The following is a 26,105-nucleotide window of genomic DNA, read 5'->3' on the forward strand; positions in this document are numbered from 1 at the left end:
CATGCACATGTAGTATTTTGGTGGTTTCTGTTCATGTAATCAACCTGGAAGGATGTAATGCGTTGAAAAAGATGGCGATAACACAAGTAGAACTGGGAAGAGAGCAGCATATACACCTTGACCATGGTTGTCCTTCCTCTATTCAGCTGAAGTTGTCTTGTTGGCGTTGCTTCATGTTATGGAAGAAGGAAAGCACCAAGTCCTGACTAAAAATCATGTCCTGACAAAGGAAAGAACCACGTCCGAACCCTTTTCTCTTGCGGTTTCTCTGCGAAGAATTCCCGAAAAGGAATTTCATGGTTGAATTACTTAGACTGTCGTCATATCATCATATCATCAAATTATCATAAATATCTCAGCTCCTGAAGTATAGCAGAAATTTGAATTGTGGAATTGAAAGGGGAGGTATTATGTTGGCTGCTTCAAAATCGTCGATGAATCCCTCTATAGCCATGGAAGATGGCCCATGACACCATATGACATGATATTGTACCAGTTTTCGTGGCAGTCTTTATATTCTATTTTGACACCAATAAATATAAATGGTTTCTCATTTTTGTATTTTTGTAAGAGGGGAGATTGAGGGAAAATATAATTTTTTGAGTATTTTCGACTCCCGTTTTGCTCACCCAAGCTTCCCAAACAAAGCCTAAAACATGCCTTGACACTGCTATAGTTTTTGTTCAATGGCTTCATCCTGTGAAATTAGCTTGGACATAATAAATGAAGGTCGCGACCCATGATGTGACTTAAGGCTGAATTATAAGTGCACATAAGCTCATTTTCTCTTTGGTTTGTAATTCCACCGTTCCGACCGAAAATATCTCCGTTTTCATCTACAAATACAAAACTCATTTTCACTTTGAGGGCACTGAAGTCTTTGGCGTGAGGGCACCGATATGTGTACCATCTCATCAAATTTTGACGATGCGTGATTTACAAACTGAAACGACAAAGCAAGCTTCGCGACTCGTACATCGCGGAAACTGTCCTCCTCTGATCGAAGAAGTTGAAGGCCGTGACTGATGGAAGAGCAGGAAATTACAGGTGGGGAACGCAAAATTTGAGGGAAAGGAAAGGAAAAGCAGAGACGGATGGGCGCCCGTGCGGTTTCATTCGAACGTGAGAGGGACAGAGCCACGACCCCCTTGCGCGTTATGGGAGTGGGTGAAGTCAAAGTCGTTGCCCCTCCCCCCTGCAAACGGTTTTCTTAGTCAATCCTTAAAAAAGATCCAAACGGCCATCAGCAAAGACCACCACTTTCCTATGTTCCCTCTCCAGTTCTTGCTCCACTTCCTCAGCACCGCCGTGCGAAGAATCAAGATCTTTGCTCGCTCTCTCACCATGTCAGAAAACCTCAAGAACCACCAAGTACAAGAAGAGCCACAGTCCACGGCGCAGGACCCTGATCCAATCGACCCGGTCTTGCCGGCGACCCCTATTTCCTACCCGATCAAGACCCTTGAAGAGCTCGAATCTCGGTCCTACTTCGAATCTTTTCACTACCCTTTTAACACCGCCTCTGTCTCTCTAGAGACAGGGCATGGGGGTTTGCCCAACAGGCCCAGGATCCTGGTTTGCCATGATATGAAAGGTGGGTATGTGGATGACAAGTGGGTACAAGGCGGGGACAACCCAGATGCTTACGCAATATGGCATTGGTACCTTATGGATGTCTTCGTCTACTTCTCTCATAATCTCGTCACTCTGCCTCCTCCTTGTTGGACTAATGCTGCCCACAGACATGGCGTTCAGGTAATGATACTTCGTTGAACTGCTGCTGATGTTGAGAACATGGTTTTGATTTTCCCTTTTGATGGATTAACCTTTCTTTCTGTCGGGGGTCCCGGAAAGTTAATGCTTTGCGTTGCTTTTGGGGAATGAGATCGTGATGAGGTTGAAAAGAGCTGCCTGTTTCGGTGTCTTTAGTAAGTTCGGGTAAATGATTGATTGCGATTTGCAAAGAGTTGGACCCATCTGTTTTTCTAAGTGCTTTGTTGTATGAGGCCCATAAAGGGCAAAGTTTCAAGATATGGAACGCTTCGCAGAAGTGCATGAGTGAATATCCAATCTAACTAACTTCTACTGTTCAGTTTTTCATTTTGTGTCTAGTGAGAATAGGAAGACTCTGCCCCTCCTGAGTCTTCTGCTTTTATATCTAGGCTCTTCCATTGATGAATCCGATGGCATTTGGTTTTCCTTTTTCCATGAGGAGGCTTTTATAAATGATGATTGTGCTATCTAGTTTATCGCCACACTCACAAAAATCTATTCAAAACCGATACTTGTGTTGATGTAGATTTTCCTTTTCTTGCCTTGACATAGCTGGTTGGGGGTAAAGAAGTAGGTAAGTGGGAAACCTGCTTATGGTGTTTTTGATAAGTGTATATACTTTCTTACAGTCTATGTGTTGAGTAAGGTGATTGTAATTTCACTCACACTTTACAAATTTTTTATCAATGTCATTAGGTCTTGGGAACATTCATTGCAGAATGGGAAGAGGGCCAACGTACTTGCGACAAGCTGCTTTCAACACAGGATTCTGCTCAGATGTATGCAGAGCGTTTGGCAGAACTTGCGGTTGCATTGGGGTTTGATGGATGGCTGGTATGTTGCCCATAGAAAAAGTATGTCTAAGACCAAATATATCTTTCTTTGCCAGTTTTTTATGTACTGGAGTCTCGTACAGGGAAGGTTGGATGATGGTGCCATGGCATTCAGCTAACCTATATGGTTAAGGCATGTGAATTTGATAGAATCATGAAATCTCACTGTGGGAGCACAAAATCTTGGCTTTAATCTGCACCGATTGTGTTTCAGTGATTGCGTGTGTGTGTGTTTGTGTGTGTGTGTGTGTGTGTGTGTGTGTGTGTGTGGAGTTTCGTGTTTGAGGAGATCGGAGCAGAATAAATGAAATTAGAACAATAAATCTCCACTTTCTTATAAATATACTGCCAGGGATTCCGCTATGCAGACAGGACTTGTCTGTAGACTTTTTTTAGGGAACTATGCCTTTTAAGAGATATCATATCATGTCAACAAGAAAGCGAGGGATAATTGAGTGTTATTGTACCTACTTACTTCTGGTAGAGGGCCAAGAATGGCCTTTCCTTTACGAAGCTGACTAAGTTATCCTTTGTTTACAGATCAACATGGAGGTCAAGTTGAAATTAGAACAAATCCCCCATTTGCTAGAATTTGTCAGGCATTTGACCGAGACAATGCACTCCAAAGTGCCTGGATCTTTAGTTATTTGGTCAGTTTCAGAAATCCCCTTTTGGCTTACCTTATACTCCTTTTTATATCTGTAAAAAGGATATTTCTTGTTTTTATGCAGGTATGACAGTGTAACCATCGAGGGCAATCTTAGCTGGCAAGATCAACTGAACAACTACAATAAACCTTTCTTTGATCTTTGCGATGGCATTTTTGTAAATTACACATGGCAGGTACACCTCATTCCTTTCTTTTAACTATGAACTATGCATCGTTTTCGTCTTGACTTTAGTTGTATCGAAATTCTCTTATGCATTATGCAGGAAAGCTATCCAAGGCTTTCAGCTGCTGTTGCAGGTGATAGGAAATATGATGTTTACATGGGCATTGATGTATTTGGAAGGAACACTTATGGCGGTGGGCAATGGAAGGTGTGTAAGATATTAGTCTCTCTATACACATTGCTCTTTCCTCATTGTGCCGTAGCTTTTTTCGATGCTTACTGTTTTTTAGCTTATAAGGCAGAACATTTTCTGTTGAATTCTGTAATTACTTTGAGGATTTTAAGCTTTAAATAAGTAGTTGATCTCCCCTGAAAATCATAAGTTTCCCTTTAATCTGATATTCTAACTGATCGTGGAGAAGGAACTAGTCCATGTAGCAGAAACAAGCTACAAAATTTTAAGGCCTCCTGGCCACATGATTTTTCTAAAAGGATGAATTAACAGATCAAGCAATTCAAAAGGACCAAAGGAGATCAAGTAATGCTAGAAGAGAAAAACTCTGGACGGTATTAAGTAGGTAATCTTTGAAGAGCAGAAAACGAGCATCATCATGGTATTCAAATGGAATACATGATGCTGACGCAGCCTTCTATAGCATCTCTCACTTCCTATTTAGACCCCTACTGCATTCTCACTGCTATCATGAGCATGGCAAATTAAAAATGTTTATGACATTCAGCTTAGGATACTTGAACTTATAGTTGTGGAATGTCAGGGACCTTAGTCTTGTCAAAACCGTTTTGTTTCTTCTAGTCCTTGATTCTTCAGTTACCTCATGGGCATTTTCTTGTCTTTTATGAGCTCAACCTTTAAATCCTTCGAAATACCAGATGCATTCTGAATACTGTAGCAATACATTAGCTTGTCATTCAAAGAAGGTTAGATCATATTCTGATTTATACTGGATAATTTCAGGTATTATTATTATTATTATTTGGCTGAGGGGGAGAAGGAATATGATCTCTTTGCATGTCTTGTAACCATCAACTCTGGAAGCATTCTACTACTTAAGACTCGTTTGCTTTCATAGGCAAGTGTTGCACTAGATGTGCTGAAGAAGGACGAGGTTTCAGCAGCTATATTTGCTCCAGGATGGGTCTATGAGACTAAGCAGCCACCTAATTTTGAGACTGCTCAAAATCGGTATGCTTTCTCCTTCATAATTTTCTTCTAATCCCTTATAAACTTGCATCAAGCTTAAAGTGCATTAGTTTGTCAATTACAGCTTTAGATGCTAAGTTCTCTCCCAGTTCATGTGCAAATGTATCTACATCATAGATTGGAAGCTTCTAACCATAGGTTGAATTTTGCATGATATGAATAACAATGCACAAGATCTACGAATTATACGACAAGTTTCATTGTCATTTCTTTCCTTCTCTTTGTCACACTTTGCAATTGGCAGTTGGTGGAGTCTTGTTGAAAACTCATGGGGAGTACTGCAAAGATATCCAAAATCACTACCTTTTCACTCCAATTTTGATCAGGTTCTGACTACATTTGACTCATTTCTAGTCTATACATATGCTTGTTGCTACTACGCAAATCTCATTTTGCAATGTCAAATAGAATTCTGTGTGGAATCTAGTAATAGTTTTCCGATGTTAATAATTTATTTGTACAAAAGGGTACTTTTTTTCCTGCTCTTTCTTCAACTCCGGATCATTATAAGTCATTTGATTATAGTGGGTTCTAGAAAAGATGCTGTCTTGTTTTCACTTTCCTTCTAGTATAATCAAAGTTGAGGCACACTCAATGATACAACATACCAGCATGCAGCAGGATCCTGGGTTTTATAGGTGATTTATTTTTCTAAAAAAGTTTTCTCTGCTTCTAAATGATGCAGGGTCGTGGCTATCATTACTCTGTTGATGGGAATCAGATATCTGAGGCACCTTGGTGTAACATATCTTGCCAAAGTTTTCAGGTACTCCTATGATTTCAGGAGAAGTTTTGAAATACATGAATTCTCTTTCATGTGAAACTAGAAATAGCTCCGTTCTTATCGCATGGAGAACAGCGAGATCTTTGATTACTTAACTTCTAAGTGCTTTAATTGGTATGCTAATCAGTTATTAATCGGTATTACAAGTTATGTCAAGATTGGATTGAGGCAGCAATAAGCAAGACAGTTGAGACTGTAACATCATAAGGATGACACATATTCAAAAAGCTGAAATATCTGGATCCTGAAATTCTTTCTGAATTCTACTACCTTGTTCATCATAGGTTTAGTTAATTGTCCTTTTCATGGCATAGTGGAATCAGTATAAATGGTGTTGTGGCCACTAGGCTAAAATGCCTAAACAAGTTACATCACATGAAAAGCAGCAAGAAAACCTCCATTACCCAGTTGCATCACAGGTCCACAGAAGTTTGGTCAAAGTTTGATGGCCTTATGAAAAATTTTAGGACATGGGTATCACCACTGATGTCTCAGTCTCACTGCCTGGCTGAAAAAGTGCAATAACTCCTTTGCAATTGGAATATCCACTGGTATGCTGAACATGCTTGATACAAGCTCTCGGCATTGACTCATGCATCTGTCCTAATGGCTTGACTAATGCATGCCAGAGCAATTTCATATTATTGTCTTGGAGTCAGGAGATGAATTAGAAAATAGCTGTGAAGTTGATTAATTCAACTTGTGAGCTATAATGTTTCTATAAATGAACATAGGCTCGACCCCAAGATTTCAGTGACAACCAGAAAATTGGAATTCATCTATTGCTAATGATCTGAGTCTGAACTGGATATTGATTCTACTCTTTCCACTGTAGGTACTGTATATACTGAATTCAACTTGTGCTTTCTTTCTTCTCATGTTCATTCATGTGATTGATATTTGGCAGCCTTTTCTTGAGTTCCATGGAGATGGTAGCGTCAGTCCCATTGATGTCAGTGTGAAGTAAGTTCCAATGGTCTAACAAAAATTTGCCGATACTTTCTGCATGGTTAATTGCTTTGAATGCAAGGGTAGGGCAAATGATGGATGTGCACTTACAGTAGGGGGTTTTTAACTTTGCAAGATGCTCTTTGTATAGGAAATCACTAGTTTACATATGCAGTTAAGGCTTCATTTATTGATCAAAATAGATGAATATCGGGCAAAAGAGGGTCTGGGTATTGAATTGTTATGATGTCCGGGCTGAAATCGAGGATGAGATCTGGTATGTGAAAACAACTCGAAATCCACATGTATGCAAGCTTGGGACATTCCATGTATCGTTCTTCTTTCTCATTATTTTTCCTCTTTCTAAGTCTTTTTAGTCACGTCTATTTCACACATTAGTCGTTACTTTGTCATCCTAAAGCATTAAATTGCAGAAAGCAGACATCCAGTAGAATAATATAAGAGGATCATGACCTTCAAAGAAGTGATTGGATGAATACAAAGAGCTGATCTCTTAAAACAATAATCAAAGATCTTTCTGCCGTTTCCCTTTCTTGCTATCTGTCGATGTCAGGTCTTCAATCTTACTATAGTTAGATTTTCAGTATATTATATATTAATCGAACATATTGTGCAAATGTTAAGTCTTAAGGAAGCATCATTCAGCAGAGGAGGGAATATCACATTTAAAGGAACTCTCAAAGGCAATGCTGATTTCACAACCAGGCTTTTTGAGGCAGAGCTTCCTTTAGGAAATTTGCCAATCTACTTCACTTACTCAGTAAGCCATCCCTCTTGTCAAAATTCTATTGCTTGGAGAAGTTTGCAGCTTTCATCCCCGAAAGGAGGTCCAGATAACGTTGTGATATTGACAGTGATTGTTACTGAAATGCTAAAACCACTCAGATCTTTTAGGGCCTGAAGCAACTAATAGTGTTAGCAAGGTTCTCTACATGTTACAATCGTTTCTGCTTTTTACAGGTAAAATCGAAGGGCAGTTCCCTTGTGGGCCTTTCCCTGGAATTTTCCTCAGAAAAGAATGAGAAGAACACTGTACTTCTCGCATCTCACGGAGATGCTTTACATACGATGAGTCAGTTCATCAGTAGATTCAGTAAAGTGATTATGCCACATCAGGTTACGAAGCTAGAGAGCTCCCCGGGATGGGTCATACTAGAGAGTAGCATATTGATGGAAGGATACACCTTGAAAGGAATCCGCGCTTTATGCTACAGGCCATTGAGTATGACGTCTGGATCAGATGACCAATCAGCGGAGTTTTATGCAGTTCTCGGTCACATTACCATCGAGACTGAGAAGCATAGCTCGTTCCTTCCGCCCTCAAGCTCGTGGCTAGTCGAGGGTCAAGATATCAAGTGGACCTCTAAGTCTCAGGGTTCAAAGACCGTCAGTCTCAAGATTTCTGGAAATGGAGAGATGGTAATTCTCCATACTTCAGTTATATTGTGTATGTACAGGAAATAACCAAAATGGAAGGTACAGGCCCGGACCGAGTTGCGTCGGAGGGTGCGCGGAAATACCTGGGAGTAGCACAAGTGAGATCCTTCTATGTGTCCGACCATGTTGTGCCGCCGAGTGTCGTGAGTCTCAAATTCGTCATCCAAGTATGCGGGGTCGACGGGGCTTGTCAGAAGCTGGACGAGTCTCCATCTTTTACTCTTGAGTGTTGAGGCTGTTTCCGCCTCCATCGGACTGGGAATACATTCTAGATCTCCTCTTTCGTTGCGGGAAGGAACGATTTGATTCAATACCATCGATCTCAGCCGTCCGATGACTGCAAATCAACCGTTTGTGAGACGAAGAAATATATGAATTCTATGTCTCTTATGTCCGTGTCGGATACGCTTTCGAGCGTCATGGTGACTCGCTTAACGATGTGTCGTATCAAATTGTATGTTCATTACCAATAAGAACGATATAGTTCGGATGATACACTGAGCTCTTGAAGTATAATTGATACCGGCAATGTGAACAATCCACCATAAGAGAAAATGGGAGTGCAATATCTACTGTTTTCCGACTTTATTTGATCGGGTCGACATTATGTTCACCATAGAATTTAGGAAGTGCTAAGCTTTCTCCGCCATGTCCCAGGCACAAAACGTGCTTCATGCCATAGTCATAATGCTAATGGTACTTAGAAGGTAATGATTCAAGAAAATCAGCAATTCTTATTAAATTATCTCGAGAGTTGGACAAATGAGAAAGACATCGTAGTCCACATATTTTTATGTTCTGTCTACCTTACTCTAACTCCATAGTCCACATATATTAAATTATCTCAAACGCTTTCTGTTTTTAGTCTTTCGATTTGACATATGATTTGTTTGTTTCCTCTAGTTTTTGACTTATGGTTTGTACTAATGCTATTTCATAATACTCTCATTATTCTTAGCTTGCAAATTTCGATGCCGAGAAACGAATTGTGATATGGCAAACCAAATTAGAGGCGACGGCAGAAGATGAATTTAAAGTGGGGTGGGGTCAAATATTTCGTACAAGGGACAAAAGATATGGTTAATCCATGTGCTAAAAAGCAATGGCAGCCGCAGTTACGGATATCAGTGTCGACTTTTCATCTTACTTATGCTTCGATCCGTTCCATACCCTTAACAAGTAAATGGCACAAAATCAAAGATGGTAACATGATCATGTCCTTATCGATGGCCCAAGCGGAATCTGGCATGTCCTTTTGGACTTCGAACTGAGGCGTCTGCCTGTCGGGGGCTTGTACTTGACCCTCTTGTGTGGCCTCACGATGAAGATTCAGAGTAGAGTTGTTGTCAAAGAAGAAGGGAAGATGGACTTGCCATTCAACTCAAATCAATGATTTAGGTTTTCCTTCTCCGATCATTTGTCCCGGTTGGTTTTGAATCACGTGACTAATCATATGCCTTGGCACTCTTATAATCGAACTCCTTATTTTGGAATTAGGGAAAATGACACAAATAATTTCTGAATTTTGACCTAATATGCAATGTGGTCCTTATACTTTTAATATGTTCGATGTAATTAATAAACTTTAGTACAATGTGCGACGTCATCTCTGAACTTTTAATTTATTTAATGTGGCATCTAAACTTTTAGTATATATTCAATTTAGTTCATAAATTATATGAAAATGTTCACTATTATCCTTAATCTTAAATTAATGGAACAACAACATTACAAATTTTCATAAAATTCATTTATTACTGATGGTTTTATGTGATGGGCTTAAAGCCCGTCCGCCCATGTTGGGCCTAAAAGCCCGGCCCATAATATTATGGCCCATGGATGGAGGGATACGATGAAGGGGTACGTTTCTATTTTGGAGGTGACGTATATAAGGGAGGAAAGAGAGGGAGAACGCACCTGTTGGCATAACGAACGTACGTTCCTCTCCCTCTCTCCCTCCAAAAGAAAAAGTGCACAAACGGCGACGCCATCTTCCCTCCAAGGCCAATCGACGTCATCAGATCGAACTGTATCGATTTCTCTTCCTCTTATTGGTGTTGGTGTTTAATTTGTGGCTAACAATGTACGCTCGATTCCGTGGTGTGCTTTAGGATCGGTGATACATATGAATTTCCCGGGTTTCATCTTCCGCATTCGTTTTAGGGGTTCGATTTAGTGTCGCATCCGGTTTTTGGGAATCCGACATTCCCAACATTGGTATCAGAGCCCTAGTTCATGTTTTCCCGACCCCTTTCATGATTTTTGATTGATTTTTCGCGGAATTATTCGGCCGAAACCGATCGGGGCGAAAAATCCCAAGACTCGAACACTATTCATCCACTTTTTCGAGTTTCTGTAAGTCAAAATCGATTTTTGAAGGCATAGGGTGAAAGAGCTCGTCGAGATGAGTCCGTCGACGGGTCGACCGCCGCCGGGAAACGCCGCACGCGCCCACATGAGCGGCCAAAGGCCGCTGCGCGTGGGCGCCACGCGCCTGAAGCGCTGGCTCGACCAACACGTGCACCACACGCGCCGGTGGCGAACCGGCACATGCGCGACGCGGTTGGCCGGCAAACCGGCACGCGCCGGTCGACGAACCGACGCATGCTGACGTCACCGTGACGTCACCCAACAGTCGGTAACCGCTGGGATGACGTCATCGATGACATCATCGCCGACGACCGTTGGTCGGCCGGTCACCAACCAGCAACCCAACCCGACCCGACATGCGCGGAAGCCTGGCACGTGCCGCGCATGCGCCGACTGACGTCTGCATGATGTCAGCCCGCGCACGCACACGGGGCACGTGCCGGTCGGTTCGTTCGACCCGGCCCGACCAGGCCAACCAGTCCGACCCGCCGCCCGTCAATCCGACCCGTCGACCCGTTGACATGTTGACCACCGTTGACCATTGACCGACGACCGTTGACCATTGACCAAAAAAAATTGTTTCTTTTTAATTATGTCTGTGTGGGTTAGAGGTAATCCATTTTTTATTCTGCATTTGTTGCATGAATCATGGAAAATTATGTATTTTCCATTTTGTTTATTGTGGATTACAAGTGATCCAGTTTTTTTTGTTTTGCATTTGTTGCAGGAACTATGATGCGTTATGCACGAATACCTGCATTCCCAAGAATGGACGAAGGAAGAGCAAGACTTAAAAGGCTGATGAAAGAGTTAGCTGATTATCGGTGGCATGATAGTGATTTAGTATCACACGTGGTCAGGGTCAATAAGATGATACAGGAAATCATCTGGAATGGTTATCTTATACCGGATTTTGAGAAGGTGCCGGCTATGATGAACACTCTTCCACCTGAATGGAAAACAGTGTTAGATCGGCTATGGGAGTCAACGTGGTCTCGGGTTATAGGAGGCTAGTGGTAGCTTTTGTAAGAGAGTACTATAGGATTGAGTTAACCAAAACTTTAACCCTTAGATTGATCGCCATATGGCGCAGAGTTAATGCGCCTTGGAGGCGACGTGAAAGCTCTCCAAAAGTTTTTTTATGGTTGGCAAATGTGCCTTCAAATTTCTCAGATATTTTGACTAATAGATTAGAAGAGACATTCCCTATTTATTTCTTAGATTAGTTTGAGATGTTTTTGGATGTAAATATCTTTTTCTATGTTGATATTTTCCTCTGTGTATATTACTTAGTGTAATGGATAATTGTATTATGTAAAAGCATTATTATTCTATTGGATGTCAAATTATTTGCTTTCTGTTATTGTTGACTGATGTGGGTAGTTCATAGAAGTTTTTTGTAACTTCATAGAATTTATTTTACATAAGACAAATAATAATTTTAAGTTAGGATTTTTGGAGGATGATTGGAAACATAGTGACCTTTTGATTCTGAAACCTTACTTAAAATTATTCATTGATATGATGGGTCTGTGCAAAGTGGATGCATAAATAATAGGCATTAATTATTCGTGCAAATATGTCTGATGTGTTCAAATCAATGGTTTCAACAACTAAGAACGTAATTGCTGATATGAATAGCAACAATTGTGAAATATTGAATATGGAGATTCAATATATGCTGGAAAAACAAGAAGCACTAGAAGCTCTTGACCATGTTATGGAAGATCTTGAGGATACCGTGCGCCACCTTGAGCTAGTAGAGGACCGCATAATGTCATTTGAGCCAAAATAGATATTTGCAATTCAGGTTCTAGCTCAGAAAGGGCTTTGAGCTCTAAGCGCAAGCGTATTGATTCGTTCAATATGTGGGAATGCAAAGGATCAAGTCTTTATTGCAAGAAATCAAGAGTTAACCAACATAAGAGAGGAAAACGTCCTCAAGTGAAGAAAATGTCAAATGTGAGGTGTTACAATTGTGACAAGAAAGGTCACTATGCTCGCAACTGTTGTGAGCCGAAAAAGGTAAACACCTCTTGAACATTTGAGAACTTTGCTTATGTGTCAAGTTCTGCATTATTGGCTGAATCCAATCCTTTGTGGATGTAGATTCAAGAGCGACAGACCATGTAGCGAAGGATAGAGGATCATTCGTGGAATTACGACGATACCAACTGAAACTAAATGGAACTATGTGGGATATAACTCCAGAGATGAAGTTAAAGGGATTGGCACCTACCAATTGAACATGCGTGGTGGACGGACCTTGTTCCTACATGATGCTCTATATGCTCCGGAGATTCGTCGAAATTAAGTGTTTGTTTTGGTGTTGGTTAAGCTTGATTTTAATATGAACTTCCATAATAAATGTGTAGATTTGTATTTGAATACAAATTACTATACTTGTGGTTATTTTCTGGATGGTTTCATTGTATTAGATATTGACTATGTTAATGCAAATGTTTGTTATTCCCTTCTCACATCTCCTAATTCATATGATAATGATGTGAATGTATGGCATGCTAGAGTTGGTCATATTGGCCAATAACTTATGAATAGACTTGCCAAAAAGGGCTTGTTGGGCAACATTGAAAAAGTCGATTTGCCCATATATGAGCAATGCCTAGTAGGGAAAACGATAAGGAAACCATTTGAAAAATGTAAAAGAGCTGAATTTCCTCTGCATTTAATCCATTCTGACGTTTGTGGTGCAATGAAAGTGAAAGGAATGCATGGGGTTGTTTATTTCATCACTTTTATAGATGATTATACTTGATTCGAATATGTCTATTTGATTTCTCATAAATCTGAAGCATTAAGTTTTTTCAAAGGGTTTATGAACCTGGTAGAAAATCAATTAGACAAGAAAATAAAAATATTAAGATCCGATCGAGGTCGAAAATATTTATCTGATGAGTTCAGAAAATTATGTGGTGAAAAAGGAATAGAAAAACAGTTGTCTATTCCATATACTTCTCAACAAAATGGTGTTGCAGAGAGAAGAAACAGAACCCTACTGGAAATGGTTAGATCCATGATGGCGCATGTTAACTTACATATCACTTTTTGGAGTGATGCGTTGTTAACTGCTGCTTATATACTTAACCGGGTACCTTCCAAATTAGTTACTTCCACTCCATATGAGTTATGGACAGGTAGAAAACCGGACTTAAGTTTTCTTAAGCCATGGGTCTGTGCTGCCTATACTCATGAGTCCTCTCACAAGTTTGGGAAATTGGGTCCTAAAAGAAAGAAGAGTATTTTAATGAAATACTCCGAACACTCGAAAGAGCATGTGTTCATAGGTGAGCAGGAAAGTGGGAGTATAACTGAATTTAAATCACGGGATGTCACATTCTTAGTGGATGAATTTTCTAAGAATGGCAAAATAGGGAAAGATTACTCCCTATTTGAAACCTTGGATCAAGATAATGATATTAGTGGAGTTCGTCCAAGTGGGAGTAATATAAGAAGTGATGAATTGAATTCAACTCATTCTCAATTACAACCACACGATGAGAAAACATCATCATTATCTAATCCAAATAAGAGCATAATGGGGAATGATGTGCTAAGTGTACAATCTCCCATATGGCGAACAAGTCGCCAAAGTATTCCCTGTCGACGTTTTGACATTGAAGGAGAAACTTCTATGATTGCTCCACAAGATGAGGATGAGCCAAGAAATATTAATGATGCTCTAAATTGCCCTAGTAAGGAAAAATGGATTTATGCAATGAAAGAGGAAATGAAGTCAATGAAGTCAAACCAAGTTTGGAACTGGTTGATCTTTCAAAATGACGCAAAGCTATTGGGAACAAGTGGATTCTCAAAATAAAGCGAAAATCTGATGACTCGATAGAAAGGCATAAGGCTCACCTTGTGGTGAAGGGGTATAATCAACAGGAATGAATTGATTATGAAGATACATTTTCTCCTGTAGTGAGATTTACCTCGATTCGCATTATTCTGGTAATAGTGGCTAGTATGGATCTTGAGTTACATCAAATGGATGTAAAGACTGCTTTCATCAATGGAGAATTAGAGGAAGAAATATATATGGAACAACCTGGTGGTTTTATTAAAGAATGCCAAGAAGAAAATGTATGTCGACTTTTGAGATCGATATATGGCCTTAAGCAGTCGTCAAAGGCAATGGTATATACGTTTTCATAATGCCATAATGGCATATGATTTTACAATGATAGATGAGGATCATTGTGTATATATCAAAAGATCTAAAGATCAACTTGTGATCATATCATTATATGTTGATGGTATACTAATTGCCGAAAGCAATATGGAGTTTGTTAATACTATCAAGAGTTGGTTGTCTTCTAACTTTGAGATGAATGATATGGGATTGTAAATCCATAGACACTCCTATTGCAAAAGGTGAATGATTGAGCCATAGACTGTGTCCAAGGACTCCACAAGAGAATGAACAAATGAAACATGTTCCTTATGCTAGTGCTGTTGGGAGCTTGATGTACGCTATGATGTGTACAAGACCACATATGTTTTGCAATTAGAATGGTGAGTAAATACCAATCCAACCTGTGTCCAGCACATTGGAAGGCCGTTAAGAGAATACCGAGGTATCTAAAGGGACTGCTGATTATACGCTGAGTTATTAAGGAAATGATCTGCGACTCTAAGGCTATTCTGATGCTGATTAAGGAGGAGATTTAGATGAAAGAAAATCTACCTCTAGATTTGTTTTTCTTACTGAATAATGGCACAATATGTTGGAGCAGTAAGAAACAAAAGTGTATAGCCTTGTCCACGATGGAAACTGAGTTCGTGGCATTATCAGCAGCAATATAAAAAGATGTTTGGCTTAAGAGATTATTTGATCATTTAGGTGTTATTAGAAGTGCTGCAGATTCATTGTTGGTTAACTGTGATAGCCAAGCAGCTACAGCGTACACCAAAACCAAACAAATAGATACCGAGTATAACTTTGTCAAAAATATGGTTGCACGAAAGGATGTGAACTTACAGTACATATATATGCATAGAATGGTAGCAGATCCTATGACAAAACCAATACCTAGAAACGTGTTTTGTGGCCATATGAAATCTCTAGGATTCCGTAGAGTCTGATGTACTGGATTTTAATTTCCCTGAAGTGTTCACATCTGATGAATTTATGTTTTTTTCATCATTAATGCCTATGAATCTTTGTTTGATCTTTATGCATCTTAATGCTCAGTGCATTACTTTAAGTTGAGAAAGTATGTCGAACAAATATAAGATTAGCCCACTCACACGGGTAATCGCATATATTTACTATGTGATAAATAGATATGAGACTGTTTTTAAGCTTATTATCTAGGTGATAATCGAGAACTCAAGCTTAAAATATGTATGTCGCATTAATTGAGTGTTGCATTAATGCTCAGTGCATTACTTTAAGTTGAGAAAGTATGTCGGACAGATATAAGATTAGCCCACTCACACGGGTAATCGCATATATTTACTATGTGATAAATAGATATGAGACTGTTTTTAAGCTTATTATCTAAGTGATAATCGAGAGCTCAAGCTTAAAATACGTATGTCGCATTAATTGAGTGTTAAGATGATGACATAATACTTACTATGTCCGAAAGTAAAATAACCTACATATTTTACTTTATCTGTCTATGATGCCAGATGTGAATTCTAATGAATTTTGTGAAAGAGTAGATACGTGAACTCAAGTTAGACATTGGGTATATCTGAACTATCATATGTACGGTATTGAATGTGTAGACATACACTCCATGGGAAATGAGTTAATACTGTAATACGTATTTCATACTACGTATGCATGAAACGACCAATAAGAGTGGCAAAAGTTTTGATCTCAACTTTTGTATCGTGTGAGACTCTTGAGGAAAAGAGTTCCTCAATTTTTAGTCCCCTCATGACTCTTACTTATTCTCAAGATTTCTATTTAGTGTTTGCTATCTTAGGATGTTGCTAATGGTCATGAGTTGATTCGATCTAATGGGACATTTCTAGAAAAGCAAGCTGAACTGAAATTGAGAGTTTGAAGGGAAGAGGAAGATCGAATTTGGAGAATCACATTATAGTTTTGTATTCACTGGTTAACCAATTATGACTGTCTTTGGGATAATCATAATTGTGAATACAATATATATATCATTGTTTAAAAGAGATCAAGAGAGATATAAATGTGATCGATCGATCTAGGGTATTGCATACTAAATTTACTCAGAGTGTGATGCCCATTATGAGCTGCTGTATATTCCTAATAGATGTATGGCAACGAGCTCTCAAAGTATGCTGGTCGCACGGATTATTCACCGGTATGAATGTTGAAGAGAGGTAAAGAGAATCATATTCGGTCCACCATGTGCGAGTGGGAGATGATGGTTTTATGTGATGGGCTTAAGGCTCGTCCGCCCATATTGGGCCTAAAAGCCCGGCCCATAATATTAGGGCCCATGGATGGAGGGATACGATGAAGGGGTAAGTTTCTATTTTGGAGGTGATGTATATAAGGGAGGAAAGAGAGGGAGAACACACCTGTTGGCATAACGAACGTACGTTCCTCTCCCTCTCTCCCTCCAAAAGAAAAAGTGCACAAACGGCGACACCATCTTCCCTCCAAGGCCAATCGATGTCATCGGATCGAACTGTATTGGTTTCTCTTCCTCTTATCGGCGTTGGTGTTTAATCTGTGGCTAGCAATGTACGCTCGATTCCGTGGTGTGCTTTAGGATCGGTGATACATGTGAATTTCCCGGGCTTCGTCTTCCGCATTCGTTTTAGGGGTTCGATTTAGTGTCGAATCCGATTTTTGGGAATCCGACATTCCCAACAATTACATTGAACATATACTAAAAGTCTAGATATTACAATGAACCGATTAAAAGTTCGAGAACTAACATCACACATTGAGTCGAAATTCAAAGATTATCTGTGTCATTATCTTTTGAAATTACTACAATTATTGTGTTATAATACTATTAAATCATTTAAGTAGGACATCACGGTATATGTCAACACATGTTTTTGAGTCTGCCGGATGGGACAAATCCCATATAGTGTGCATTTTCACTTGCGATGTTGATATTGCATAATGGTGACAACATCGATGAGTAAGTATTAACTGTAGGAAAAGGAGCGGTCTAGAAGAATCAACGATCGGGACTTCGAAATTATGTCGTTAAATTAGGCAATCATTTTTTTTCCAAACGTTAAGCAGGCGGCCATAATAAGTGAATCGCTCAATATGATTCAAAAGGTTGTTCAAAAGCTGCATTCGTTAAATGAAGCCGAGTAAGATCACGGGCTTCATTTAAATAAGTATATCAACACTTTGTTAGGGCAATAAAAGTGAATGTGGACACGAAGATTCATATTAAAATGACTCGAGAAAGAAGGAAAAAGGAGGAACGACAAGAAGGGGGAACAAATAAAATAAAGTGAAGTAGACACATTATACATAATTAAAAGAAACCAAGATTTCCTTTGGAAGTATATTACATTCGACCTCGAGCACTCAAGAGCTAGAGATATTATAAAGAAAAAGAAAGACATATCCCATGTCAATAAAGAACCAACATCGAGGTTGATTGCTGAAAAAAGGATGCATGTTTTTTGTCTTCTTGTGCGACTTTCCATATGACGACTTCTCCCTTTGTCACCTATTTTCAACTCCCTTTGACACTTGCTTAACCTCCCCAATCACTTCCTCACAATTCCATGTATAAGAGATGAAATTGGTCACGTCAATATGAGCACGTGAACTTGAAAACAAGCTACTGAGATTACCTTTGGCATGTCAACATACAACCGTAGCTAACCCCAATAAGGGAAACGACGACTTGAGATTATTAAGATGATTATTCCACCATTGACGATATATTAGGCTAACCCAATGACTGAACAGATGATTTGAGATGGTAGAATGTCCTATTGATCATTTACCTAGGGTTCTCCAACCGGCTTTAAGCATAGAAGCAATGATCGTTTTCGGGGTTTCCATGGGAGATGCAAACAGGCACTGATCCCAGGTCGCACTTTGGAGTTTTGACACCGGTCAAACATCTTTTACCAACCCATGCAATACTTTTCTGTTTTTTAACCATGGCTGCACGTAATAGCGACAGAACGTTCTGCTTTCAATTTCTCTGTTCTGACTTTTCTCTAACACGTTGATATTTTAAAGTGGAATGATTATTGCCTTAATAATTTCTTTTGACATGCTGACATTTTAACCATATATGTTTCACCAACATCTAATTAAATGGATAGTGGATGCTGCACTGTGTCTTGATTCAAACTAAGTATTTCGTTTCTCACCACCCGTTCTCTTGTTGTCAAATCACTCGAACACCACCATCTCTCTTTTGAAACGTCTTATGATCTCATCCTCTGTGTTTTTCCTGTACTTTGGAAGACTAGTAACATTGTCTGCATTTGAAATCCTAGGGTTCTTCGACTGCTCTCTAATCTCTCACCATTGTGCTCGGCTTGCTGATATAATAATGCAACTCCAATGTCTTGGCTTGTCCAGATGTTTGGGTCAAAATTCAAAAAGCGTACGTACATAATGCTGATAAATAAGTCCATGATAAGCTGACATTTTCCAATGGAGTAGATCGAAAGTTGCTTTGCACATGGTCATGCACATAATATTTCACCCATCCAATAGGAGGATTCTACTGTTCCTTTTCTAAAAATAACATATACTTTTTATACATGGTGGTAAATTTCTAGAGCAGTTTATCAGAAATAGAAACCATTGATCAAAAAAAGTTAGCGGTCATATGATTTTTCATTGGTAACCTTATTCATTTTCTCTTATTAATTTGAAAATTAATTTTGAATTAGCAAATCTCATTTAGGAATATTGCCCTGCCTTATCAGGAATGCGTCTCTCAAAGCATGTATGTGTGGAATTGTAGCAATTTCTTTTTGTATCATCTCTAATTTACCATCTTTTTTATTTGAGTTACCACTTTTTTTGTCTTACTTGCCAACATTTTAAATTTAGCAACTCTTTAAATTATCAATCTCAATTAAAGTGATTACCCATTTTTTTTTCCGATTAAGTTATCGACAAATTTCGCAATTTACCAACTCTTATTTAAGTTAGTTATCAATGTTTATTTGATTATTGAAAATAAATGTCTCTCTTATCTTTGACCAAAAAAGGCTTCTCTTATCATTTACTAATTAGTTTTTATTTACATTTCTTACCAACAAATTAAATGTACTGACTATTATGTGAAAGTATCAAATTCATTGGTGTGACTTACAAATATTTTTTCAGCCACATTACTAACTAGTTTTAGGTGATCAGCTTTCATGTGAACTATTTACCATAGTTCTGAATATAGCAACCAATAGGGGGCGAATTGGTTGACACAAAACCAAGTGTGATTTTTCAAATTCTTTTCGCGCAGGTACAGATTTCGAAACTTTTACAAGTTGTAGATTTTGAATTTTCGGCACAGCTGTGGAAGCACAACGATGAAAGCAACAATCTTTAACCAAATAAATGCGATTAACAGAAGAGATACGTACAAAAGATATCAAGATAGGATTTATTGTGATTCGGCTTTCCCTCCACTTATTCCACTCTTCTAGCTCTTGCAGTCCAATCAGGCTTTATCTACTGGCATCAACCAGTACGACAAATTGCTCTCCTGCAAGAACCTGTTTCTCCTGCAATTCAGCTTCTGCAATACTAGTTCCTATGCCGTTGCCCCCACAGCAGGATTAACCATTTCTTTCTGCCGATGCCCCCACAACGATGCTAGAGTTCTCACGCCACGATTGGCCCCATAGCTCATTTACAGATCCCTTTGTCAAGCACGTTAGGTGAAATCACAATTCAATGTGTTTGCTGAACAAACTACTTCTGCAAACACGTATGATGATAACTCTTGTGTTTCTCTCACTCTCCCAAGTGCATACAAAAGAGTAACGGGTATTCATAGAAGATCTACAAATAAATGTTCAAATAATAATTGCAAGTTTGAGCTCTCAAGAACGAATGTGTATTCACACATTTGTATAAGCAGTGAAGCTTGAATTGATGTTCATTGTATGAATCCCGAGTTTCCTTTCATAATATTGTTTCTAATCCATGAAATCAGCTATCAAAAATATCTTCCAATCTATCTAGCTGACCCGCCTGTGGAGAATCTTCTACATGTGAAAATTTAACTTATGATCTTTGATCAGCAATCGACTCAGTAAATAATGAACATCTTCACGAAAGTTAGACCTGCTACGATAAATGATATATCAAGATTACATCCACGAGCCGGGTCTTGAAAGTTCATATCTCCACTAGCTTGATTTATAGATGGGAACCCTGATATGAAAGGAGCTTGATTTGTTTGAGATGATGGTAGAAACATGAATGGCTCTCCTATGTTGACTTACAAATGCTTCCACACTAGACAAAAAGCTAATCTGGAATCTTTGAGTCGGAATATCTAATCTCTTCTTCTTGTAATTTTCTGTGACCTAAAACTAATCTACTTAGGTACCGACGCAGAACAGCATCGGGCGACGGACGATGAAAAGGATCATCACAACGAATTCTTTAAGAAAAAATAATGAATTTTGCTTCTTTGTTTGTACTACATCAACTGAGCACTTTCTTCCACTGCCTCCCACGTGAATAAAGTATAGCTAGAAGAAGATGTCGGGATCTGCATGTTGACTTGTGACATAGAAAAATGTCCCTGCCTTTTCCTCGAAAGTTCCCTACAATTCAAATGATTTGCAAATCTTGTTCACTATGAAGCTAGAAAAACGAGCTAGGAAAAACTTCTAGCTTGCTTAAGAATTGTTAATAAGGAGGAATGTGAAATTTTAATTTTCATAATATAAAATGCCAAATAAGATATCAGTATCGCCAATTTATTAAATATTTAGTGACCACATTTTAAACGAATAACACATCAATCCAATATATTTATCTCTCAAGACTTAATATGAGTAACAAAGCTATGTTAGTTCGGACGGTGACACGTCGGTATCCGGGTTCACATCGTTAATGGTTGGGTTTAGCGATATATAATCTAGTTAATACCTAAATAGTTTTTCTCATTGTTTTTCTTTATGGACTATGAGTTTTTAGTTTGACAATGTCAAAACCCTACTTTTCTCGGGACCCCACCTAAGGATTTTGTATTTACTTAGCTCGCTTTTGTGGAGATAAGAGGGGAGAGCGGGGGTAGGGGCCATCTTCTTTGTCTTTCGGGAATTGACAGTTCGAGTCCTGAATACATCATCTCCTTGCCATTTTTACTCCCGGGCGGGATTCATGGAAGTAGGGGCCTTTCTCGACGATGCGTACTTCGAAGCTTTTGCTCGAGTGGTGGAGACATGGCACCAATTTCTTGTCTCTCCGATATTGACAGTTCCAGTCTCGAATCCATCCTCTATCTTTGCTATTTATATTTAATGGAGACTGATGGATGTAGGGGCCTTTCCTAATTTGCTCGAATGGGGAGATCGCACCATCTCCTTTCCTTCGCTCGACTTTGTGGGTCGCGGAGTGGAGGAGGACTTTCATTATCAGAGATAGAATAGCACCACCAATGTCTCCTCATGGATAATCTACACATTTTCCCTTCCTCTTTGTGGTGGCACGTTCATTAGCTTAGCCTCTTCTTAATTGCAATTATGGATTTCGAAATCATTTTCGTCCTTGACTGATTGCACGTAATGAGAAACAATCGTCATGCTACGAGATTGGATTTGGAGATAATCATCCAAAAAGTCCTAAACTTATTATACAACAAACAATTCAGTCATTAACATTTCAATTGCGATAATATAATTGTAAACATTTGGAAAATTTGCCAATCTCTAACATTGCCGTCGGTTGTCTAACATGATATGACCGACACTAACGTGGATAATTTTTGAATTATTTTCTTAATTTTCCCTTTATTTCCTTTCTTTTCTTGGCTTTTCTTTTCCTTTTAATTATGACCAATGACCAGCCATAGGTGATGGCTAGTGAGGACAGCCCTCGCCCTTGCCAAATTTGGCCAAGAGGTGGCTATTGAGGGCTGCCTCACAAAATCCAACAAGGCTAGCCCTTGTTGCTTATGGTCAGTCACCAGCCATTGCCGAGACTGGCTAACGGCAAAAGGAAAAGCAAAAAAAGGAAAAAAAAAATAGAAAGATTACTTATGTTAATACATGTTACATTACATAGAATAGATGGTATTAATGCTGACTAGATTACCACATTAATGATTTTCAATTGAAATTAATTGTAAAAACCACATTGATATACTTGAAATGTTTAAGACTACATTTGACCATCATACAATAGATTTAGGCCTCTTTGATTAGTGAGGTCAAGTTTTGTAATTTCGTAAATTGTAACCCACAAGGAAGGTATTTATGCATAAAGACCCCCATAAATTTATGGAAACACACTACTTAATCCTTCGAAATCACAAGTTTTATGGCAGTTTGCACTCATAAAAAGAACTTCTTACCCTGAAATTTTCAGCTAAATTCTCTGCAGTCTCCAAACACCAAGGGCTTCTTCTATGCATGCGTCGACATCGTGTACCAAATATTTTTGGACTATTCAGTTTACTTGGGTACACTAAGATCAGCTCTGAATAATAACTTCATAAATAAATTTTCCCAACCACCACCCACATAGACTACGATTTGCTCTGAAACCACCACCGAACCATTTGCCGCTATTCACACGCGTCGAATTGCATATGCACATATAGACAGACCGTACAAACACTATGGTTATTTATTTACGTACTTTTAGTACTTGACTTCAGAAATTTGTTTTATGCTTTTACCAATTTATATAAGGTAGACCGCCCGTATAAAACAATCTTTATATAAGCAGCCGTGAAATTGGAAATTCTCACCTATTAATGGAATAAACACACCGACACACGCATCGGTGCCTAAAGGCCGCTCATGTAGCCTCGATTTTTACACCATCGGTGCACTATTCGAAAATTATCCATGTGTTTATGTTAGTATGCTAGACAAAAACTAGTTACTGAGTGTTGCGACCCCCTTTTCCATGCATTTGTGGGGAATCAAAACCATCTTTTAGGCGCTTTTTTCTGATTTTTTGGAAAATGTAAATCATTTTGGGATTTTTCTGATTTTTTATAATTATATTATATTAAAAGAAACAAGTACTTGACACGCCAACTGGCCCCGTGTGACTGAACCGGCGTCCCATCCCCTCTTTTCTGTGAAGGCCTACTTAACATTGAAGACGACTATCGCGACCTCTCTCTTCAAAATTTAGGTGTCAACAACGATGTCCCCTCCGTCCGGATTTTTTGTCGGATCTCGTGCTTGAGCGACATCAATGGCGCTCGCGAGAATTTAGGTATCAACATTGAGAGGCTCTTATATTTTAGGATCTGTCTAATTGCTTGCTTGCTTTCTTCTCACATGCTATATCGTTGACACACCTCTGCCCTTGATTTCGCTTGTTTCATGGACAACAAAGTTAGTGAAAGTTGTGCTCTGAACTTTCTCCCCCCTTTCATCGCGGTAATTTCGTAAATTTGTCAACATCGAGTAACGTAAGTGGAATGTGAAAAGGACAGCTGCACCGTTTAATATCAGCTGTGGATCCTGCTGGTAATTATGCGTATGAACAGTTGACCACAGACTAGTTAGTGAGAAGATCAAGTAAAGATACACTTCTTCATATTATATCTCGATATATCATATGCTAAGACACCACGTCATGCCCGAGAATGCTCTCTCTCTTGAGAGGGTGGTCGTGGGTTACATTGCCTGAAGAGGCGGGGGACAAGTTAAGGAAGTGGGTGAGGTTGTTCGGTAGGAGGAACGGCGACGACGACCTGTCGTCATCGGGGACGTCCATCATGCGCGGGAGCTGCATCACCGCCGAGTCTTGCTGCATTTGGAAGCACATGATCTCCGCTTGGGCCACCGCGAGCTGCGTCTGCAGCTGGGACACCTGGTTCTGCAAGTAGGAGATGGCGCCCACGCACCCGTAGACCGGGTCCCGGACCCTCGCGCTCGCTTCATACACCAGGCTGCTCACCGCGTCGGCTCTCTGACAAACCGGAAGCTCCTGCTTTTTTTTGTCACGACGGATCAAAACGGAAATCTTCGTTACATAACGCAAGAATTGATCCGAGACAAGTTAAGGTTCGTTCGAGGTCATGTCAAGCTGTCAACGCCTGCTCATTTTTCATCACCGGCCCAAAACAGAAAGGGGCATGTCGATAGTTGCATGTTGTCAAGTGTTAGTTACAGAAAAGGAGACTTTCCACCCTGACAAATTTCGAAGCTTTTTGTAGTCCTACTGTTTCTGACAGCAGCACATGTCCCTAGATGTCTATGGCAAATACTATTCTGTAGCTGCATAATTGTTCGTTGTCATGTCATGAAACTCACGGCAAAAGCTAAAGAACTCGTGCTCCTAGAGAGCAAAGTGCAACAAGATGATGAGAGAGCGAGAGAGAGAAAGAGAGAGACCTGCAACATCTTGCTAATGTTGCTAGCACCAAAGACCTTGTGAACGATGGCGAACTTGTGGGGGTCGTCGGAAGGGAAGTAAGGAGCGAAGATGCAGTCCTTCGCGCACCGGCGCCTCAGCAACTTGCACGACGCGCACGGCGAGTGCCCGCCCATTTTTTTCCTCTGTTTCCTTATCTCTTCTATTTTCGAAGAAGAAGAAGAAGAAGATGGATAGGTAGGCAGGCAGACAGACAGATCTTGGAGAGTAGTTGTTGCTCCTGAAGATGGAAGGGAGCGAGCTAGTGGTGTGTGGAGAGATCTGCCTCTTTGCTTAGAAGAGGCACACGCGTTGACACACACGGTCTTTGTTAATTCGGGAAGAAGGCAGAGGAAGAGCGACATACATTTATAGAGAAAAGAAATGCCCGAGGCCGAAAAGATTGCATGTGGGAGAGCCTAAACTTCCACAGGTTGATGTTGAAAATGATGTGAGTGAATGACTGCTTGTGGTGCACATGACATCATTATTATATTTTATGCACGAAGTGAGGTCGGACTCGAGAGTACCATAATAATGCCATTCTTTCTTTAGACCTCCTTGAAACCACCAGAAGATCCAAAATAACATTACTCAGCTCGATGTTTCCATTCTCAATTATGATAGATCTAATACACATAGGATGAATCAACTTTTGCAGCATCTTGATCTCGCGTGCCCTTGTTCTCTTTCCCTTCACAACCCCTCAACTTTTTAAACCTTTTTGAAATCGCCGTCAGATTCACAGGAAATTACTCAACTCGATACATCCATATTCGGCTCTCATGCTTATATACACATAGAATGAATTAACTTTCGTATCGCTGCTCCCAACTGTTTTAATCTTCTCGAAATCATCGGAAAATTTACAAGAAATTACCAAACTCGATACATTTATACCTAGTTATAATACCTCTCTCCCCCAACCCAACTCTTCCGTGTGACATCTATCATTTCTTGTGGAGTGATGACGGAAAAAAGACTGGAAAATGTAGAAGGAAAATTTGGCTCTTGGGAGGATTGGAAGAAAAAGGTCTTGTGACAAAACATCATAGGCTTGAACGCGGCCGCATGGCTACGCCAAAAGACAAACCTAAGCCGTCGCCTACGATCTTCCTCGGCCGGGGAACATCGTCGCAAATAGCCGCTGTCCCAGATAATTTTAATTTATTAGGAATGATCTTGTCTTGTTAGGGAAAGAAAGAGAATAGTAAAAAAAAAAAAAAAAAAAAGGAGGAGAAAAAACTCGACTTCGAGTTTGAGGAAAAGAGTCTGAACTGGGAAGTGGCTCCCGGCGCAAGTTCGGCCTCCCTCCGGAGGCTACCCCGACACGTGTCGCCCGTGAACGGCTACCTTTGACTGATGC

At 39.6% G+C, this 26,105-nt stretch overlaps 2 protein-coding genes across 2 annotated transcripts; one reads left to right on the forward strand and one right to left on the reverse strand.

Annotated features, from left to right (window-relative positions):
- The first annotated feature begins 861 nt into the window (after window positions 1–861).
- Window positions 862–8,439, forward strand: LOC104421044 (cytosolic endo-beta-N-acetylglucosaminidase 1). The gene is given in 12 exon segments (XM_010032870.3): window positions 862–1,755; window positions 2,470–2,607; window positions 3,147–3,256; window positions 3,338–3,449; window positions 3,540–3,647; window positions 4,531–4,643; window positions 4,906–4,987; window positions 5,347–5,427; window positions 6,353–6,408; window positions 7,039–7,174; window positions 7,375–7,813; window positions 7,816–8,439. Coding segments are annotated over 12 exon segments (2,133 nt in total). The 5' UTR covers window positions 862–1,266; the 3' UTR covers window positions 8,085–8,439.
- Window positions 8,440–23,890: 15,451 nt separating this feature from the next.
- Window positions 23,891–25,064, reverse strand: LOC104421045 (LOB domain-containing protein 12). The gene is made up of 2 exons (XM_010032871.3): window positions 24,721–25,064; window positions 23,891–24,313 (listed from the first exon to the last, which is right to left on the reverse strand). The coding sequence occupies exons 1-2, from the start codon at window positions 24,874–24,876 to the stop codon at window positions 23,945–23,947; spliced, it is 525 nt and encodes a 174-aa protein (XP_010031173.1). The 5' UTR covers window positions 24,877–25,064; the 3' UTR covers window positions 23,891–23,944.
- Between the last annotated feature and the right edge of the window lie 1,041 nt (window positions 25,065–26,105).

This window comes from Eucalyptus grandis, chromosome 10, assembly GCF_016545825.1.
Source record: "Eucalyptus grandis isolate ANBG69807.140 chromosome 10, ASM1654582v1, whole genome shotgun sequence".
Classification (NCBI taxonomy): domain Eukaryota; kingdom Viridiplantae; phylum Streptophyta; class Magnoliopsida; order Myrtales; family Myrtaceae; genus Eucalyptus; species Eucalyptus grandis.

Bases quoted from the DNA above. Each gene is read 5' to 3' on its own strand.
- LOC104421045 (XM_010032871.3), bottom strand. From the start codon at position 24,876: ATGGGCGGGCACTCGCCGTGCGCGTCGTGCAAGTTGCTGAGGCGCCGG. The intron at 24,314-24,720 runs GTCTCTCTCTTT...AAAAAAAAGCAG, and splicing joins ACATTAGCAAGATGTTGCAG to GAGCTTCCGGTTTGTCAGAG.